At 34.8% G+C, this 22,101-nt stretch overlaps 1 protein-coding gene across 1 annotated transcript in view; it reads left to right on the forward strand.

Moving 5' to 3' along the window:
- Positions 1–22,101, forward strand: part of NALCN (sodium leak channel, non-selective) — a 351,304-nt gene that overhangs the window by 184,405 nt on the left and 144,798 nt on the right. The window contains exon 13 of the mRNA XM_006141515.2: positions 16,401–16,538. Within this exon, the coding sequence (XP_006141577.1) occupies positions 16,401–16,538 (138 nt within the window). The remainder of the gene's footprint in view (positions 1–16,400; positions 16,539–22,101) is intronic.

A 22,101-nucleotide genomic window follows, 5' to 3' on the forward strand; every position in this document is an offset into this window, starting at 1 on the left:
CTCAAAGAAAAAAAAAAAAAAGGAAAGAAAAAAAGAAAAATAAGCCATAAGGTGAACTATGCTACAACACATACACTCAGTTCTAAAGTAATATCAAAGAGGTCCGAGAAAGTGTTTAAACATTCTAGAACTTACTATGTGCTAGGCATTGTACTTTGGACATCCTCTTTTTATAATCTAAAAAAATGATTAATTTAATTTTAAATTTTTATTCACATTTAATTATACCTCTCTATAGCACACAATGGTTTTTCAAAGCACACATATAAAACATGGAAAATCAGGCTCCGTATACACTGAATATCTGTCTGCACTGTACAGCAGAAATTGAAAGATCCAAAGATATAGTGGGAGGGAGGACAAGTGTAAGTATCAGAGACTGTGTGTTAGGGGAGAAGGGGGTAATGGGGTATAGCAGAGAATGGGTGGGAGGGACTCCGGGAAGAAATATTTAGTATACATAAGATGTAAAGTGCTCCAGAGAGAGTGATGTATGTGGTAATATCTTTAACTTGATTGCCAGATGAAAGAGGAAAATACTGTTTCCAGGGAAGGAAGTCTACAAGCTTTAGGTATAATTATCTTTAAGGGTGACTGTGATTACAACAGGTAAGGATTTGTGTAATGTTAAATGATGAGGGCATTCTATATGAAGAAAGCCAAGTGAGAAAATCAGGGCTGTGGAGACTCCCTGGGCTTAGAGAATGCATGAGAAAGGGACTGCAGTGGTGGTTTGGAGCCAGAGAGTGGAGGTCTTCAGCAGTCACAGTCGTGACACATGGGAGTCGGGGAAGATTTTTACTTTCTTTCCTGTTTTCTTATTGTTATTGCCTAGAACAGTAGGAGAGCTATTTTGAGGAAGGTTACATTGGAAGAAATGTTATTTCTCTGAGGGGTACTTTCATTGAACAAAATTCATTTTTATTGACCAATGACAAAAATGTATGATTAATTGAGAAATTTCAGGCATCTTCAGAGGTCATTTTTCATTTTTTCTGTGAGGCCATTACTGTGTCAAATATTTCACGTCTCACAAAGTGAGTCTGTCTGAAGCATTTAGACCAAATTGTTATCCGTGCCTGGACATGACTCTGCAATAGGAACTAGCAATTTGTTCAAATTTTAAAGTAATGCCATGATATAGGTTAATTTAACTGTTTAAAAAAAAAAAACTGTAAAATTGCCTTTCTTCATTTCCTTTCTGTTGTAACATTAGGGCTTTTCTTCCCCATCTATTTGAATTTATCTTTGTAGTGATTCATCAGTGGCACAAAGTAAAATAATAACCTGTGTCATTCTTTTCAGAGGAGGATTTTACTGCTGCACAAACCACATAGAGATGACCATTTTCCCTGTAGCTGTGTATTAATACTCTGGTCCACCAACCTGCAATTCTTAGAATTGTTGCTCTTCTTGAATAAAACATCCTAATATTCCTACCACAAGTCCTAGGACGTTTGCAGAGTAGACAATTTTTTTACCTCCTCCTATTTCAGTAGTATTCTCCCATCAACTTATTTGCAGCTCTCCAACTTTTTTTTTTAGTTTTTTTGTTTTGTTTTGTTTTGTTTTTGCCATGTTCTCACCAGAGAAAAGAGAAAGAGAGAGAAAGTGAGAAATCCCCAGGAGGAATGACCACGCTGCAATCTCTTCTCCAGTCTCTTCCCTGGATTTTAAACATGCACATACACATGCCAGCATGATTTTCAGGCCACCAGGTCTGAGACTTGACCTGTAGTAGGCCATGTGGGAGTCCAGCTCCTTAACAACTATGCCATCTGCTGGCCCCAGTTCTCCAGCTATTAATTGCCGTATTACATTATTTTAATTATCAGTCTACTTCATTTTACTCACTTAAAAAATAAATGAGATCCATTAATGAGAAATATTGATGCCTCCAGATGAGTTTTTGTAAGTATGCTAATAAAAAGGTGATGGCTTTGTTGAGTCTTGCCTACAAAAAGGCACGATTTATAGCTGGATTTTTCAACTATTCTCTCATGGCAATCTATAATTGCCCATCAATAAAACCAAGATAATAACACATAATTTAGGGGATTATTAAGAAGGCTAGAAGAAATAACAGATGAAAAGTAGTTATCACTGTACCTGCCAGGAACAGGCAGGAAACAGTAGTAGCAGTGAGTATCATTCTTATTTTTTGTCTATGATAAAAGGCACGTGTGTGCTCTGTATGCACATCAGAGAGGAGACAGAGAGAGAGAAAGCACCCGCAGTAGGGTCTCATAGTGTCATTCTAAAATGGCATGAAAAGCTCACTTCTTAGCAGAGCACACTGAATTCCTAGCGATGATCACATAGCCCAGCATACAAGGGTCCCTTAATAAATGATTGGGGGATTAACCAGAACAGTGAGTTCTACACGGAGAGTTTATATAGAAAGTTTTAAACCTTAAAAATAGTCTTGGGGACAGCAAGTGGCATAGTGGTTATGTCACTGAACTCTCACGTGGATGACGACAGCCGGAGTCCCAGATACAGTAGCTTGAAAATTATGCTGGGCGCACATGCATGCATACCCAAGATACCAGGAGAATGGAGAAGGGATTGCACATGGTTATCCCCACTCGGGGGGGGGGCGGGGGGGGGAATTTCTCACTTTTGCTCTTGCTGTCTCTCTAGGAGCGCATGAGCCTTATGGCAAACCTCTAAAAAAATAGCCTCTAATTCTAATAGTTTAGAATGTTCTTTTTAAATCAGTCCTTGGCAATTTTCCACAAAATGCAAAAAGTAATATATATATATACATACATACATATATGTATGTATGTATGTACATATAATCACAGAAAATAGAGACCAACCTCCAAATTGCTGCCAGAATAAGAAATAGCTTTATCAAAAAAGAAAAAATTCCACAAAAATGCAAAATGTAAAAAAAAAAAAAATTATGTTGCATAAAATAGAGACCAACCACCAAATTACTGCCAGAATAAGAAATAGCTTTATCATTAACTGGCTGATATGTAGATTCATTCTTGGCCCAGTATCATTGACCCAAAAAACTGAGCTGCCTGCCTTCTACATAAGACTATCTCTAACATCTCTGTAAATCAATTTTGAAACCTTGATTTCCAGGAGAGACAATGAGATGAAGACAATGAAATGTACATGTGATGTATATGAGTACTTTTTACTATGAGGCCCAATAAAAAGAATTTTGCTTAGATATACAAATACAGAGAAGCAGAGAGGTACACACATACACATACAGCTATCTACATGTTTCTAATGTAACCCACGACTCTTTAAGAAACATTATAAATGTTATAGAAATAAAGGTGGAAGGAGCAGTGCCAAAATTTTGAGAGAATCAACAAGAAAATGTATAAATCTATAATAATTAAAAAAGTACTGGGCCAGCCCATAACTTTATAATGAAAGTGAATGGATCCCACATGGCTGACTACAGTTTGAGTCCAAGATCCAGAGTCTTGAGGAATAAGCCTTCTATGTGTGTATGCATGCCCAAAATCCAGAAAGGAGGGGAAAATGGAGAAGGAACTGCATGCCCCATTGGTGGGGGGAATGCTTTCTGCTCTCCCTCTCTATTTCTGTCTCTGTGTCTTTCTTTTTCTCTCTCTCTCTCTGTCTCTCTCTGGCAAGCACGTGTACCCTCTAGCAAAATAAATATATACATAATAAAAGAGCATGATTTAGAGTTAACAGACAAAAAATGGGAAAACCAGTATATTCTTTAAAACAATACTGTGTATGACCAAGAAAGTATCACAATAAAGAATTTAAAGACTAAGTATTACTAACCAAGTTATGTTGGAGATATGAGGCCTCCTTACACTATGAACCAAAATATCTTCCTGATGAATGAGAGTAGGATATTTATGGTGTAGAGATCAAAAAGAAAATATAATCTTTAGTTAATCTTGGATAGTCAGGGAAAGTTTAGGCCTAAAAGAATAAAAGAAATGACTACTTAGGATGAATTTGAATTTTAAAACAAGTCAAAAATAACCACCACAAGTATTTTATAAAACAAAAGGAACCATGAACATACATCCTTAATTTACTATTTTCATCAATAAGAAAATGGCAAATGAACAAGATTTGTTCATTATTTTTGTTCTTAGTTAGCAGTAATGCATGCTGCTAGCAAGAACACACATATACCCTGGTATGCTATAGGCAGCAATGAAAATTGGGTAAAATTTCTGGAATCAGCTATTTTATTTCCCATTAAGATACTAAAAAGCATTTCTACTCTGTGATCTAGTCATTGAATTTCTGAATATCTACTCTAAAAAATAAGCAAAGATGCATACAAAGGTTGATCTTCAAAAATGCTCTTTGTTGCATTATTTCCCTTTGTGAAAATTTTGAAACAACGTTGTTCAACCATAACGGATTATCTAAAAAAAAAACTGAAATAGAGAGGTGTATTACATAGTTATCAAAACTATGTTTTTCAAAATAATTAATTAGGTGATGTAAGGAGTTAGATAAATGGTGATGATAAAATATTAACTAGAAATATATTTAACAAAACTAATTTGCCACTTAATCCAGTTTTGGTTCAAGTATATAGGCGGGGAGGGGCTTCAAAAAGTTCATGAAAACTGTGTATTATGAAGAAAGTATGCATGAATTTCAAAAAAAAATTTGTTCCACTATAAACTTGTACTTTAATTCCATTTTTTCACAAACTTTTTGAAGTCTCCACACACACACACAATAGACAGATGTATGGGCATGCCTAGAAAAAATTGTGAGAATGTTCTAATTCTAAATACACACACACACACACACACACACACACACACAACCTGTTCTTTGAATTATGAGTAACTCATCTTATTTCTTATATATTTTGGTAGTTGCCAGTTTTTTACAATATTGCTTCTTAGTTTAAAAATAGAAATAGGTGGGTAGGTAAATATAAAACTATGTAGTTACATATCAGTAATAAAAATAATTTAAAATGGCAAATACATAAGCAAGAACATTTTTAAAAGAACTATACGCACACATTGAGATATGCTTCTTGTATTTAATAAGACTAATTTTAATTTTTGACTTGTAAAATCAGTTTTTTTAAAGTTGAATCACTTCAATTAAAATATTTGTAACAGCTATTTAATTTATATTCAGAGTATTAGAGTATTAAGTAAGCATTATCAAAATAGAAGCATGGCTTTGAAATCTATGTTAGTAACAGAAAAGGCCAGACAATATAATTTTCACTGAAACTCTTTTTTTAAATTTCATTTTATTTTCTTATTTTCATTTTAATATTCAATCACCATATACATTTACAACATACAAAATGAATTTTCTCAGCATGAATATACTGTGTATTTATTTGTGAACTTAGCCAAGAGAAATGAGAAATAAAAGCACATGATTTTTCACATGATAAAAAAAAAGAAAGACGGTAAGGAAGAAGGCAGTAACTGGGTGAGATTTTACAAAATCTCAACTGTGATGCTCTTAAAACTAAGTACACTTTTTTGGGCCAGCCAGTGGTGAGCTGATTAAGGTGGCTGGATCCCACATGGCTGACTCTACGGTTGGAGTCCTAGACCCAGTGGCTTGAAAATTGCACCAGGCATATGTATGTGCATGCCCAGTATCCTGAGATAATAGAGGAAAAGTAATTGCAGTATAGCCATCCCCACGGCTTATGTTTCACTTTTTAAACTTTCCCTCTCTCGTCTGTCTTTTTCTGATGAATACATGTGCCCTATAGCAAAAAACAAACAAACAAACAAACAAACAAACAAAAAACAGAAGTGTACTTTTTACTGGGCACAAGAAAATAAGCAAAGTAAACAGTAGTCATGTGTTCATACTTATAGAGAGGGAATCACAGGCAGGCAAACTACATGTCTGAAGTATAATGTATTTCAGTATGCAAAGATACAAGCATTCCTCTGACCAATGCTGCTGTTTCTCTAAAGTGAAATAGAAAAACCTTGTTTTTGAGTGGACAGTAAGAGAACACAATAAAATTGCCTGTATAGACTGCAGTATTTTAGCTACAGAAGTCACCTTAATAAATCTCCAGTTTATTTAACAGTGGGACATACATCTGTGTTTAGGGGGAGCACCGTTTTGTACATGTTACTACATTATTATTGCTCCAAGAGTAACACATCAACTTTCATCTGCAATTTGATAGCACATATTTGCCAATGAAATGCATCAATTACATTATGAAAATGTAATATGACTGACATTAACAAAATCACTAATTAAGAAATAGGGCATAAATACTCCAAGAAACTTAACACTGTTCTATGAAGAAAATTAATTCAGAAGTCTCCTATTTGCATAAATCTCCAGGTCTCCTTTTCACAGCTGTTTGTTCTGTCAGCTAGACGGTTGCATTTCAAAATTATTTTAACATAATCGGCAGGAAGTATACCTTTCTACTAAAAATATCTCTACAAGAAAAATTGTTAGGGGAAAAATAAAAGTTACTTCATTTTGTCTTGATTTTTTTCCTTAAAATAAATGTTTCTAATACAAGAACTTTAACATTTAAGTCTTAAAATTACTAAAATATTGTTTAAATATATTTTGTAATTTTAGATTCTCATAAAAATGAAAAGATCGTGTCTTTTTCTTATGTGAAAATGCTAATGAGTAGAGCTTATTTTAGCAAAGAACTAGCAAAATACTGCAGATATTAATCACTTAAGCATAATATGGAGGTCCAGATTTGTACCCAGTACATAGAAAAAGGTAATACAATTTTTAACTAGTGCTTAGACTAAGTGTGTATGTTATTTATTTAGTAATTTAATAATAGAAAGAGATCAGCAATTATTAGGTCTCACAATGTCTTTTATCTGCAACATACAAAAGGATAGCAGGAATTTGAGGTCAGTGAGCCTAGTCTAGATCTCTCGGAATATCATTTCAAACCTGTACATATGCTGGAATTAATCAGTTCAGCACTCTTAGTCCAGTTCTCCATCCACATTAGGGATTATAATACCAAGTGTAATTATTTCACCAAGTTATTGTTAAGATTACATTAAATAATAGACAATTAAGTGTTTTGGGAGCTGTAAAAGAACATGTAATGCTGTTGTAGCTCAATTTCTCTTATGTTATTTAATCTTAGCTAAAAAGAAATCCTAGGAAACTGTTCAATTTTGTGATCTTGTCTATGTTGTCACTGATTATATTATATATAAAAGTTAACTCATGTTGGCCAAGAAAAAAGAGGATTAAATACACTCACACATATTTTCATAACTGTAAGAAGTTTTAGTGGTTTTTGAAAATGAGCTTTCATCATTTTTTTCTTTTACTCTTAAGTATAGACCCTATTTAACGTAATTTGCTGCTGGAATAGACAATGTTCTGATGTCTCCTTTGCTTCTAATTATGTTCAAGCTCATTTTGACATTTAAGGCTAATTACATTAGTCTAGATTCAGTAGGACTTTTCCTTAGTCATCTGTAATTTGACCAGTAAACAGTTATTCCCTGTCTCTATTTATTTAAATGGAATGCTTGGCAACAAGCATATTTTAAGAATTATAAACACAAAGTAATGTGGGTTCATTTTTTAAAAAACAAAAAGAAATACTTGGTCTTTCTTACCAACATAAAGGGCAGTCACAAAATTAACTGAAACCAGCAATTTTAACTGTACTCCTTTCTAAATCACAAGGAGTAAGGTATAATTGGTTCACAGAGATATTGATATTTTAAATGCTTCATTTCTATTAACACAAATATTTTTTACTTCAACAGATTTGTGATTTCAAAAGAATTCACATATATAGAGACATACATGGTTCTAAAACTTTACCATTTAAAAGTGACTAATAATGGCCCTACATAACAGGGCCCTACAACAAGCACACTAGGTACACCATTGTGTTGTGGCTTTTTTAATTTCATGATTTCCTATTCACATTTAATTGTTGTACATCTCCATAGCATACAGTATGGTTTTTCAAAGTATGCATACTTTGTATGATAATTAAATCAAGAATATTACCATGTATATCATTTCCATCATGGGATGTTATATTCTTATGTCTATTAAATATTTCTTCCTTGAGCCCCTTCCACTCATCCTTTGCTATCAACCTACTCTCCTACAGTCTCTGATATCTACACTTGTCCTCCCTATCTTTATATCTTTGGATCTTTCCATTTCTTCCAAAGTGCAGCCATTGAGAATATATTGAGAGGAGACATACAGTGTTTGTCTTTCATAGTCTGGCTTACTTTGCTTAGCATTAAATCTTCAATATTCATCCACTGTGTATCAAATAACAGGATCTCATTTTTCCTTATGGATGAGTAATATTCCATCACGTACATGTGCCACATTTTTTCAATCCAATCACCAGTTCTTGGGCACTTAGGTTGGTTCCATGTCTTAGCAATTGTGAATTCTGCTGCATGTAATAAACATAGATGTGCAAGTGTCTGACTATTTTCCTTTCCATTGGGTAAATACTAAGAAGTTAGATTACTGTGTCATTTGGAAATTCTATTTGTAGGTTTTTTGAGGAACCTCCATATTGTTTTCCACAGTGGCTGTACCAATTTAGAATCCCATGAACAGTGTAGGAGGGTTCCCTTTTCTCCATAGCCTCCCAGAACTTGTCTTAACATTCTAGTCTTTGTGATGTCTTAAGATCCTGAACAAAGCCACCTCATTTACTCAGCTTCCTATTTCCAGATGAGTTGCTAACTCTGCAATTTTTACTGTTTATTCAATGAAAGACTGAAGGGTTGACAGCACCAAAAGGCAATTATAGTATCAATTTAGTAACAAAACATTTATTGTATCCTTTTTTAAAAATATTTTTAGTTAAGATATGGTCTGGAAACATAGAGTGGAAAGTTTACTGTATAAAAAACAAAACAAAATTTTCTAATTAATTGCCATTATCATCTAATGGATCATAGAATAGGAGGCATTTATAGTTAAAGGATATAAATCATTTAGCTCAATAATGAAATAAAGTGATGTCATCAAAAACATTCAAACTTTCAAATCATGCATCTAAAAGAAATATTTTCTTAGTTTAGCCTGTATCACTTTTCAGCTTTATAAAAATAGAATCATACCATGTGACATAAAAAAAGTTTTAAGTCTTAGGACCAGCAGATGTTGTAATGGTTACATTGGTAGAATCCCACGTAGTCGACTGTGGTTTAAGTCCCAGATCCAGGAGCTTAAAACTCACTGAGTAAGTGTGCATGCATGCCCAAAATTTCAAGAGGAGAGTGAAGGAGAAAGGATTGCAGCATGGCCATCAACCCTGGAGGTGATTTCTCACTTTCTATCTCTCTGTCTTTCCAGCAAGCACTGCACCCTATAACAAAAATCTCTCTCAAACAAACAAACAAACAAAAAAAGCATTAAGTCTTAGAAAATACATAGAAATTTTTGAAATTTTTACCAGTATAATAGAAATTATATTGGGGAATGGAAAAGAATATCTTTTTTTTAATTTTTACATTTTTAAAATTTCATTTTCTTTTATACATTCAATCACATTCTTTAGCTTACAAAGTGAATATTTCAACAGGTGAATATTCCTCCCTAGTCCAGTTTATAAAACTATAAAATGTCTTCAACAGATAATACCACATTTTTTGTCCCATTAATGCTTTGCCTCCCTATTTTTCTTCTAAATGTCCTTCCTCAGACCCTCCTCTTTCACACACACTATATCTAACATTTACATCCTTATACTGTGTTTCTATATCCTTTAGTCAATCAGTTTCAGTCATAGAGTGTGGACACTCGGTATATATTAATTGGGGACATACTATGTCTCTCCTTCGTAGCCTGGCTTGCTTCACTCAGCAGGACATTTCTGAATGGCCATCCCAGCTTTAGATATCACACTCTTCCACTTTCTGTCAAAAGCCAGGGGTTTTTTGTTTGTTTGTTTTTTTATGGCTGAAGTATCTTTAAGACAGATGTTTACATTATTATTATTTTAAATATTATATTGTGTTTTAATATTTATAAAGTATTCACATTTATTTTATTTTGATTCTTACAACAATCTTCAAGAGTGACAGCACGCTTGTATATTTGAGAAAGATTGGTCTTAAGATAGCTAAGTGTTTTATGTGCAAATTCACTAAGCTAGTCATTGATTTCATCTCAAACTCATGCTCTTTGGCTGCAGAAGCTGAGCCCCTGGTTCTTTGCCTTACTGCTCTACTGTCTCATAGCGGGCTATGGTTTTTATATTCACCTATTGCATTTCTATTCTGAACTATAGTTCTTTAGCTGTCCATGCTGGGAATTCATCCCTTGAGAATTAGATCAAGTGAAGAAGTTTGGAAAATTCCAGGCTGACAATACATTCACTGAAGAAAGAACAAAGTATACTGGTCAGTGTGGATGGTCCTTTTCAAGGCTGTGGTAGCAAGAAACCTATTTCCTGATGGTGAAACTTTCTCTACCTTGAAGTTGGTTGGTTAGGTGCAGCCATGGAGAGTTAGATTCACCTATGAGTTGGCATTTTTCCTGAGAGTTTGGGGAAAAAAAAATAGAAAGATGGCATTTGGAGAACGGGGAAGAGTATAATTGAACTGATGGACTATGGAATTTGATCTAACCCAGATAAAGAGCAATTTGGACTAAGGAAATGGCTACTCTCCATTTCATCATGACAGTATGTTTTCACTCCAAATTTCAAATACAGTGTTTTTATTTTGGTACAATATCATTTAGTCATGGTAAGTAGTGGCTCATGGAGTTTTTATTTATGGCAGGGTTTTAAATGCATTTAATGCCATTTTTATTATTTTTTCTTAGCACCCTAATTCTCTATAAGATCTTCATCTTGTCAGTTATGATTTCACCAACAGATGTACTTTTTAGAAATTTACTCCTATTAGGCAGACCCGACATTTACTATGCACTGATACCATTTTAAATATTGTTAAGACTTCAAATAGTCTAATATTCTAAATAGAAGTAAAGGAACTACACAACAAAACGTTAAAGGATCATGAGGCCACTGAACTTTTCAGAAGACAGAATTTCTCTACAAATTAGTACCATTTTAGTGGGGGGAAAAAAAGCAAGACAGAGTAGATGAATAATTAAGGCAATTAAAATCAAATGAGATGTCACTTTTGCACTCAGAAACTCCCATCTAAGCAAATCTTCTATTTTAGTGCTGCTTGGTAGTAAGACACAGCAGGGCACTTGCCATAAAAAGGTTGAGCTACTATGTAAGTTGTCAGGTGGATTTCATTTTGAAAGCAAATCTTTCATAGAGAGAGTTCATGAAACTAGCAAAAGAGAAAAGTAGATTCAAGTGATACAGTAAAGTGAAAGTTGTATGTTGTTGACATTAACTGTGTTCCTTACCACACTTTTAAGTTCTTAGTGTGTGTGTTTGTTTGTTTTTTTTGTTTGTTTTAGAGGTTTTTGCCTTAGGGTGTGTGCACTTGCCAAAAAGAGATAGACATAATAAGAGGGAAAGTGAGAAATCATCACCCAAGGGGAATGGCCACAATTCCTTCTCCTCCATTCTCCTCCTGGGATCTTGGGCACCCATGCATACGCACCCAACATGATTTTCAAGTCACCAGGACGAGGACTCAAGCTGCAGTTGACCATGTGGGAGTCCAGCAATGCAACCACTAAGCCATCTGCTGGTCCTAGTGTGTTTATTTTTTTTTAATGAAAGAAATATATGTTTGGCATGTATTTTAATACAAAAAGTAAGAAGTACATTAAATGAAAATTAAGTTACAAAAATATATGCCCATATAAAACCTTGTACACAAACATTCGTAGTAGCATTATTCACATTAGCTGAAAACTGAAAACAACCCAGATATCTGTCAACTGACAAATAGATCAAATGTAGTGTAACCATACAATGAAATCCTATTTGGCAATAAAAGAAAATGGAGTGTTGTTACATACTACAATATGGTGAACCCTGACAACATATTGTATAATTCCACTTATAGAATATGTCCAATAGAGGCAAGTCCAAAGAAATGAAAAATATATCATTAGTTACCAATGGCTGGGAAAGGCTGTAATGGGAGTTACTTCTAAAGGATAAAAGATAGCTTCTTTTGGGGATGATGAGAATATTCTCGAGTTAGTTTTAATTGTCGCACAACTCTGTGAATAAACTAAAAACAACCTAATTGTCCACTTTCAAAGATGAAAACTTTATGGTATATAAATTATATATCAGTAAAGTCATTACATTAAAACATAAAGAAAGAGTATTTAACCTTTTCCCTAGTTCCTTATTGGTTATTTCCATTCTGGCCCTCAGAGTTGCAAATTTGTTGTATATGCTTTCAAGTGTAAAATATGCACATAAAAACACGTGCATATTATAAGCAGGATTGTATTATATATTCCACTCACTCTATATTAATCAAAACATGCTATTTACCCATTTACTTTTTAAAATACTTGACTATTTTTCAAACAAACTGCTATCTACTCATACTAAAATTCCAAACTACCTATTATGTCATGCATAATATTGCTTTTAAAAATTTCTAAGATGGTTCATGGTATTGCTTTAAAAATTATTAAGTCTGGGGAACCAGCAGTTAGCGCAATGGCTATGTCGCTGGACTCCCATGTAGACAACCGCGGTTCGCATCCCGGACCCAGTGGCTTAAAACTCACACCGGGCGCGTGTGCATGCGTGCCCAAGATCCCAAGAGGAGAATGGAGGAGGAGGGATTGCGGTGTGACCATCCCCCCTGGGGGGTGATTTCTCGCTTTCTGTCTCTATGTCTCTCTCTGTCTCTCTGGCGAGCGCACGTGCCCTATAGCAAAATAACCTCTCCAAAAAGAAAAAAAAAATTATTAAGTCTGGATAAACACTTTCATCCTAGGAGAGTATTCCTGCTTTACTTACTTTAGCACAGAATACTCATACTTTGTTTTCATCTAACTCTATACAGGTCTATCTAAAAGATCTGAGGTCAGGAATGGATTCTTGGGGCTTTCGAGAGAAAATTACTTTCTGTCATTGATGATCCACTGACTCTATGGCATGGGCCCTTAGTGGCTCTGATGCAGATATGATCCAGGGGATGCTGCTAGAAACCAACTGGGAAAGAATAGAAAGTCAATTTGGTGACATAGGAAAATGTAGTTCAGAGTAAAGAAGCAACTTCCTTTAGGTTTTGGTCCATTGCTGTCTTCTCCACTGTTGAAACCCTACTCCATTTTCATCACAAAGTTCAACTATAAAATTATCTTGAAAATGATATATATGTTGATATCTTTTATATGTTGATTATGTAAAGATGTATAATGATTAATTCAAAATTTAAAAATAGTAATAATAATAATAATAATAATAATAAAGAAAATGACAGAAGTCCAGGAAGGAATAGAAGAGGGGGGCAATTGCTATCACTTTCCAAAACTGTCCTTGAGTAACCCAGGAAAAAAGTAGTCCTCCCATGTCATTCCTCGGAAGTTTTACCGTATATCTTGTAACCTCGTACTTTTATTCTCCTTTTTCTTATCATCGTTCATACTGACCTTCTTCTTCCTCTCTTGATGATATTTGTTTACAAGAAGAAACTATGTCTCATCCATCTCAATTCCAGCACATCAAAACTTTAGAGGTCACTGATAATCATGGTTTGACTAAATAAGTTAAGCAAGTTCTTCAAAGCACACAGACCCTGCCAATAATATAAATCAGTAAGTGCACTTGACTCATGATCTTAAACTATCATTTGCATTTAAACTTCTGGGTAAAATCTCAACAAAACTAATAAGACACCCTTCAAGCAGAACACAAATTTCAGCACTATAGGAGCAAGTATTTCATACCACTATCTGTCATTGTTTTACCATGTAAGCAGCTATCAACACACAAATCCATTGCAGCAGAAAACTTTGCTCTCAAATACAATTCACAACATCTCACAATATGAACATCTCACAATATGAACTTCCAGGTGATTGAGCTGTGTGGAAATTATATATTTTTAATTTTTTTATTTTTTTTATTTTTTGCTGCTGAGACTGTGAAAAGACTGGGGAATAACCGCAGTATTCTTGCCCATGTTGCTTATCTCACAACAACAGATCACAGTCTCACACTCCTCATTCCTGAACACTTACTGAGCACTTAATAGCCACGTGTTCATTCAGGGTAGAGTAGTAGGTGAGAATAAAGTAAGTGAGTTTTTACCCAAGACAACAGAAGAGCACACCTGAATTTTTAGTCTTCGGGTACTAAAAATAAGCTTGTTGGACTTAATCTCAAGCTTTCCTGTCTTTTTGAGAAAGGAAGTCATGCCCAGTAAAATTTCTTCTATAATTGTGTGTGCTTCGACTTCATCAGCTGATGCTGACCTTTCAAGATGTTTGCTTTCTTTATTTAACATTGGTGACATGTTCGTTGAAGAAAAGGCAATGATCTGATATGTTCATGTGCTTCATCTCTGGAACTTGTGTTTCTCTCATTGGGAAGCAATAAATAGTCAACAGAAAAAAATACAGGGAAATAGGTCATTGCCTGTAATGATAAGTTCTGGCATACTCATGAGGTTAAATGATATACTGAAAAATTCCTAGAAGCACTTTTGAGATGAGTCAAAAATCTAATTTATATGAAGAGTGACCTTATTTAAGGCACTATAGCAAAGAAAGTATAGTATTGATCTTGGTGGTACTGGGTCAAGTATGAAAAACAACATACCTCATTCTTTCATACACCAAACACGTCGTAAAATAGTAAGACTATGTAAAGATTAACTCAAGTAGAAGTTAAGTACGTCACACATGGACAAAGGGTAAGTGGAAAACTGATCTCCTAGTTCAAGATTCATTTAACAAATAACTACTTACTCCTTTATTCAAATGGGTCCACAATGTGCTGAGCTTGTACATTATACTCCTGAAAGAGTTCCTATCCCTAGTGAAGGAAATTACACTAAGAGAGGCTACTATGTGGCTAGGCCTGGAAGGAGCAGATCCAATACTTAACTGTAAACTGCATGCAGCACTGGGAAAAGTACTTATTTTGGAGTCAATGCTGGGTGCTACTTCTAATAGTGCCACAAATGGCTTGGACTGATCACTTATCATCTTTGACCCTTATTTTCCTTATCTTCGAAATGAAGGAATCAAATTGTACTATCTTTACAGTCCCCTTTACTTCTAAGATCCTATCAATATAACAGGGCTTTGGGGCTGTGTCCATCATTATATTATCCTGGAATCACAATCCCTGAGAATTCTATGTATGTCTTTATTATACTGAAGCTTATAAAGACATTTTTAAAGTCGCTGGGCTGCAGCTGTGAGCTTTTGCCAGACACTGTTATGGAGACTCATTAAGGTGCATTTATTGACTACTATTGTGTGCAGAATACATGTCTCAGAGATGCATATATAATCATGTATTTAATCAGAAAAAAAATGTAGGAATGGAACTAGCCAAAGATCTTTGCATAAAGAGTCGGAGCCTTTTAGCTTGGCTGTTTTTTGTTGTAATGCTCTGTTTCTTGGTCTTGGCTTCTTCTATAGTCTTAACTCCATGCCTTGAAAACTTTTCTTGGTCATGAAAAATGTGTCTTTATTAAGTTGCTCAGCATGGCAATATAATTTAAAAATAATTCTCTTTTAAAGGAGCACATGTTTTTTGGGGGAGACAGTCAGTGCTATGGTTGTTAAAGCTGCTGGGCCCCACGTGGCAGACTGCATGATTCAAATCTCAGACCCAGTGGCTTGAAAAACATACTGGCATGTGTGTGTGCATGCCCAGAATACTGAAGGACAGAGGTGGGGGAAAGAACTGCAGAGTGACTGTCCCCAGGGTGCTTTTTCACTTTCTCTTTTCCCATCTTCCTCTTGTCTATCTCCAGTGAGTGCATATGCCCTATGGCCAATTTTTAAAAAAGAAATCATGTTTTTTAATACACTAGCTGAAATAATTTGATAGATGGAAACTATAAAAATAAAATTAAGATTATTCTCTTATATGCTTTAGACAATCAAATTTAATTCACTATAAAAATAAGTTTCTCTTAACAACAGTAGCAAACAATACCATAATCTGTTGGAATTGTTAAATAGTTAGCTTGTTGAAAGCGGGAAAAATGAAAGGCAATTAAGCAAAGGTTCCAATATTTTTTTCTAATTCACTCAGCAGTATTTACCACCAAGAAGGCTAATTTTAATTCACAGTATTTGTTTTCATATTCCACCCCCAATCATTAAAATATCACACTTTTAAGATTTTTTTTTTTAGTTCTTTCCCATCTATTGAAGCAAGACTGTTCTCTCCTTGATCAAGCAGACAAAAATCAGTAAGGTTGAGATCAAAGTCCGCAAACACCATATCCTAATTTTAAATTGCATGCAGGCCTAAAGCTGGTGTGTAATACCTCCATTCTTTTCCTCTGTAGGCATTTATGTCCATGTTCCAGATCCTCACCCAGGAAGGATGGGTAGACGTAATGGACCAAACTCTAAATGCTGTGGGACACATGTGGGCACCTGTGGTTGCCATCTATTTCATTCTCTACCATCTCTTTGCCACTCTGGTGAGTTTAGCATTTCTTTGCAATTATATCTTGGAATTCATAATGGAATGAGCATCAAAAGATATTTGGCCTATTGTCAATTTCACACGAGAGCCAAAGGACAAGTGCAGAGTAGTCTGGTTGGATGATAGCCCTTCCATGCTAAGCTTCCACAGATTTCAAAGAATGACTTGAGGAATCAGATCTCAGATTTGTGAAGTTCGAAGTTGTTTCCATCTAATATAAGTGTTTGCAAGAGGGAAAACATGACAAAACAAAATGGAAATCCCACGTTCACATACTAATTTAACTAGCCCTAAGCTTTCACACCTAGATGATCTAAGGATCAAACCAGATTTACATTATTATTTTTTTATCATGTAGAGATGCTCTCTTCAATTTCTCTACATCCTCTTCACAGCTGTAATTAAACTGAAGACAGAAGCTGGAGACCTCAGGGTGCATCAGTTAATTAGATATCGGCACAGTGGTTTTGTACTATGTGCGACTGAAAGGAACACATCAGAGAAAATAAAACACATAGCTAAAAATATTGCAAAAGCACAAGAAAGCTTAATACCACAGTCCAGAAAAACTACTTTCTATCATACAAGTGTATTTTCCTCTTCAGTGTTATTTTTATTTAAAAAGAAAATGGTTATGAAATGCAGCCTATAATATACTAAGGGGTGCAATTCACAGATCTTTCTAACACCAAGTATACATCTCCATATAATAAATGTGTTCATGTATAAGAAACAGACGTAAATGCTAATACTATGTTTACAATCCAAGTTAAGTATACAAATGTTACCCTTTATCAGAAACACGTAAAATAAAAACTACTTAATGGCAAAACATTTTACAGTATTATCCCTAATCTTTGAGATAACCAAGCTAAGTAACATTCTCAGTTCAATAAATGAAGAAACTGAGGCTCAGCGTTCAGTAACTTGCCCAGTGTCACATAGAGCATAAATGTCCCACAAAGTATAAACGTTCAAAACAGAATGTTCCCAGGTCTGTCTGATCTCAAAACAACTAATTATTGCCGCTCTTGTAGGTAATAAAACTTAAGAGTTGTCACTGAAAATGTCTTCACTAAGTCTAGTATCTGCCAAAGAGTCACCAAAGTCAAACAAAGTACATATGATCTCTAAGGTCTCTTTCAATTTTAAGTTTCTCTGGATTAAATAAGTACTTGAGAAAGTAGGTTTAACTTAGCAGTTAGTTGTGTTTGCTACAGGCAGAAACTTTCATAACAGTGGCTCATCTGTCATAAAGTTTATGGGAATACATTGGCATGTGGTGTAAAGTTGTGGGACCAAATCAAATCACACAGAAATAGTTATGGCACTTTTTTAAACATAGAGTCCATTTTTAAAGTATTCACAAAAGGAAAACATTGGGTAGTGAGAACAGAGGTCTGGTTTGCAGTCAAATATGACTGTGCAGCTATTTGCTAGACACTGATCCCTGGGACCTTTGCATGCTCCCTCCTAGGACCTTCACATCTGTGTCATTCATCCATCCATCCATCCAACCATCCACTCATTCTCTTAATAATTCACTCATGAATTCAACTCATGGTTATTAAGCACCTACTAAGTGTTTAAGTCAAACTATTAAGTACCTTAGACATTGGTCGTGGATTAAATGCAGAACAGAGTTGATTATTTCATTAATCAATCAAATTATCTTCTAGTTATCAATCTAATCTTTCCCTTCTAATCAATATAGTTGCTCTCCTCATTGCAGATTTTTCACACTCAGATACAGATTTGATTGTTAAGAGTCACAAAATATGAAATCTGGAAGAAAAACTATCTAGCCTAGTAAATTACAACATATAGTAAAGTGAAATTTTCTCTAGGGAAATTCTACTGGGATCACTAATATGAAATAAAATCTTAAAATTGGTTTATAGTCTTCTTGGGAAATGTAAATCTTCTTTGTGGGTCAAAAATATGGCATTGACTGTGGAACACTTAAGCATATTCAAGGACACTGGGGTTCACTTGAGGTTTCAGGAATCTACAGAGAATAACATAAAAACCTGTACCTAATTCTGCCCCTTCATACTATGAATTTAAGTAACTGACTGACTACATTTTTTTCACTGTCATTTTCAAAAAGTAGTTCTATTGGGCTGTCGGAAAAGTCATGATGTATTTTTCTATGTTTTTCTAGGCAAACATGCATCATGACTTTTCTGATGAGCCCATAGTTAAAACTGAAATTGATAAAATTTGTTCTTTAAGTAGCAATTTTTTAAGACATAAAGTAACTGAGAGTTGAAAATGTGGCATGTCAAGAACAGTTTGGTAAATATGGTGTAGTATAATATTATGGATTTGGAGCCCAAGTATGTAGATTCAGCTTCTAGCACTGCCGGGCAGTGGGTGTGTGATTTTAGGATTGAATCCTATCTCTGTGTTGTTTCATTAGAAATTGAGGATAATAATGCCCAACACACCTGGTTTCCCAGGTTGTCAGGTATATGTGAATATTTTCTTGTATTTCTGAGGACGTTTTGGCCCCTGGTGGTAGGAGAATTATTTTAACTATCAACAAAACTGACTTCTTTTAAGTAAGATAGTGTATGTATTTAAAGGTATACATTAACTGTTAAAATTGTTAGTTCAGATGTTTTTAACTTACAGAAGTAGAGTGCTATTGGTCAGTTTAAAATTTCGTCTATGCCCCTTTATGGACCAGCTCCCTCTCTCCCTCCCATCCTTCCTTCCCTGCACCTCTTTTACCAGGCAGTGACTTATGATACATTTGTAACCATTTATCTTCCAGTTTTTAAGTTGTATTCCACTAAATTCGATATGCTAATAACTAGAAGGCTTATTTTGTATAACGCAAAGGAAGAAAACAACAATTAAATGATACACATAAATGATAATGATAATATACATTCCTATTTGAGAGTAGTTAACATATGAAACAAGTGGGATCTTAAATAGCAATGGAATAAAGAGATCTCCCACACATAAATGCATGAGAAAATTCATTTGGTATGTTGTAATGATACACAGCGATTAAACATAAAAAACAATTAATTAATTAAAATATATGTATACTATTTTAAGTTTAAGGTATTGCTAAATACATTTTACACCATTGGTTTGGAAGATTAATACTTTTTGTTTAGTTTGCGAGTCACAGATGCAGTGCACTCACTGGTGGCTGTCCCTGGGGAGCTGTGTGGTGGGCACACCTCTCGCATTTCATCCATACTCCATGCTGAGACTGGGTTTGGTCATGTGCTTCCCTCCCTACAAATCATTAGCAGCAGTAATCTTCAGAATAAGTGGCATCACACTCTACAAATATTCTGCAGTTAAGTTTTTCACTGGATATTTTTTGTGAGATCTTTTTATCTCAATACACATGATGCTAATTCAGTCATTAATGTGGAGTGATTGGTTGAATATACCATTATTTTAATCATATCCTTTTCCGATGCATATGTAGGTGGTTTTCCAGTGTTGTACTCTTTAAAGCTGCAATATGTTTATACATTGTGATGGGTAGTGTCAGTTTCTCTGCAGTATATGGTTGAAAGTAGAACACCTGGATCCTGGCTTTGGCCCAGTTTGTTCTATACAAGGGGTCTGTAAGCCTATATCTGGTCTACCACCTGTCTTTTACACAGCCTGTGAGCTAAGAATGGTTTATACCTTTTTAAATTTTTATGTAAGTAAGTGCCCACATAATACCCTCCATGATGCCTTGTAGCTCTCAAAGCCTAAAATATTTACTGTCTAAACCTTTAAGAAAAAAATTGCAAACCCTATATGCAACCTGCATTAATTTACCTTCTCAAGTGTTGAAGTTAAGAATGCATTTGTTCTTATATTCTCGCTTATATTTAATATTGTTTGACTTTAAAAATTTTGACAATCTAATGACTAAATGGTGGTGCCATTTTGTCTTAAGATTTTGTATCTCCCTAATGTTAAAAGGGAATACCTCTTCATTTTTTCTTTATGACTCACCCAATTCACCCAATCATTCCCTTTACCTATTTTTCTTTTTAAAAAATAATTATTTATTTAATTTCATTTATTATTATTATTATTATTAAAATTTGCTACAGGGCACACATGCTCACCAGAAGAGAAAGAAAGAGAGCGAGAGAGAGAGAGAAACCAAGCTACCAGGTCCAGGACTCGAACCGTAATCCTCCATGTGGGAGTTCAGCACCTTCACTGCCATACCACCTTCCAGTCCCATGCTTTACCTATTTCTCTTAAGGCTGATTTGCCTTTTGTTTTATTCATTCAGAGTAAATATGTGTGTGTGTGTGTGTGTGTGTGTGTGTGTGTGTGTGTATACATCTCCAACAAATAAAACCTGTGATTCAAGGCCTAATGACACAAGTGATAAAAGATGCCTAAGTGTATTGTTACTTGCTATGTGAACAATGCCCATGTAATAAACATCTACTTTCCAGATATTGCACATATACCTGATGTAGAATATTTGAACTATTGGCTGTAAAACAGCTGGTGATGGTTTGTGGACCAACAAATAAACGTGTGTATGAGGGTGACATATACGCATAAGACGACCTTAAAAACTACATTTAGCACTTCGTGTATATTTCATAAGCCTATCTTTAGGCTTGATCTCAACTAAAAATTAGTATTTTTGTTCAGTTGTGTCTATTTTTTTATAAAATACCACCAAACATTTTAACATAAAAGGTAGGAGGAGGAGGCCTATGAAATTATACAAGCCCTGATTAGTTTTTCATCCCTGCTGACCAGTGGCACCACATAGCCCAGTGAGTTCCTGATTCAGTCTTTCAGGGACAGGCACGTGCTAAGCAGCAAACAGAAAAAAGAAAATAAATGTTCGGCTGCAGCTTGCTCTGGAATAAAAAACAGCAGGCGATTGCATCACCCCTGGGGGCACCAATTTGTCAGCCCACAATGAAAAGCAAGCTTAAGTGTATAGCAAATGCATATTCATAACTATTATCTATTGTTCCTTTAAATCTCTCTCTTCTGCCAGGTATGTATTTTGTATTTCTGTCCTGATTGCAGTTTGCCTTATGCTTATTAAATTCATCTCTCTCCCTCTTTTGCCGATGATTTGGGCATAAGGCTATGGAAGACTTAACCAGCTGAAAGACTATTTTTTCCCTCTAGTGTTTTTCTCTTAATGCTTGTTTCAAATGAAAGCCCTGTGACATGATTACTGAAAAGAGAAAATGTAATTAAGCGTTCATTGTGGATAGTCTTTTTGTTACCTTTGAAGTGGTGAAATTAACACAGCAATCTCTTGATTTTTGCCTCCATAGTGCCAGCTCACTGAGAATAGTCATATTTTGCTGACAGAAATGGACACTCCAAAGTGTAAATTAAATAACTTGATGTTATAGAATTCATTTAAAAGTGCATCTGTGTTGAACCTATCCCATTTTACACCACTCTGATTACATTTGACTTTTTGTTGACCCATATAAAAAGTGAAATTGTCTCATACTACAGGCAGCAAGACAGCTTAGGATAGTGTGATTATTAATGGTGAAAGGGAAAGATTGTGGGGGCATTCATCAGATTCCTGC

This window comes from Tupaia chinensis, unplaced genomic scaffold (genome assembly GCF_000334495.1).
Source record: "Tupaia chinensis unplaced genomic scaffold, TupChi_1.0 Scaffold000057_1, whole genome shotgun sequence".
NCBI lineage: Eukaryota > Metazoa > Chordata > Mammalia > Scandentia > Tupaiidae > Tupaia > Tupaia belangeri.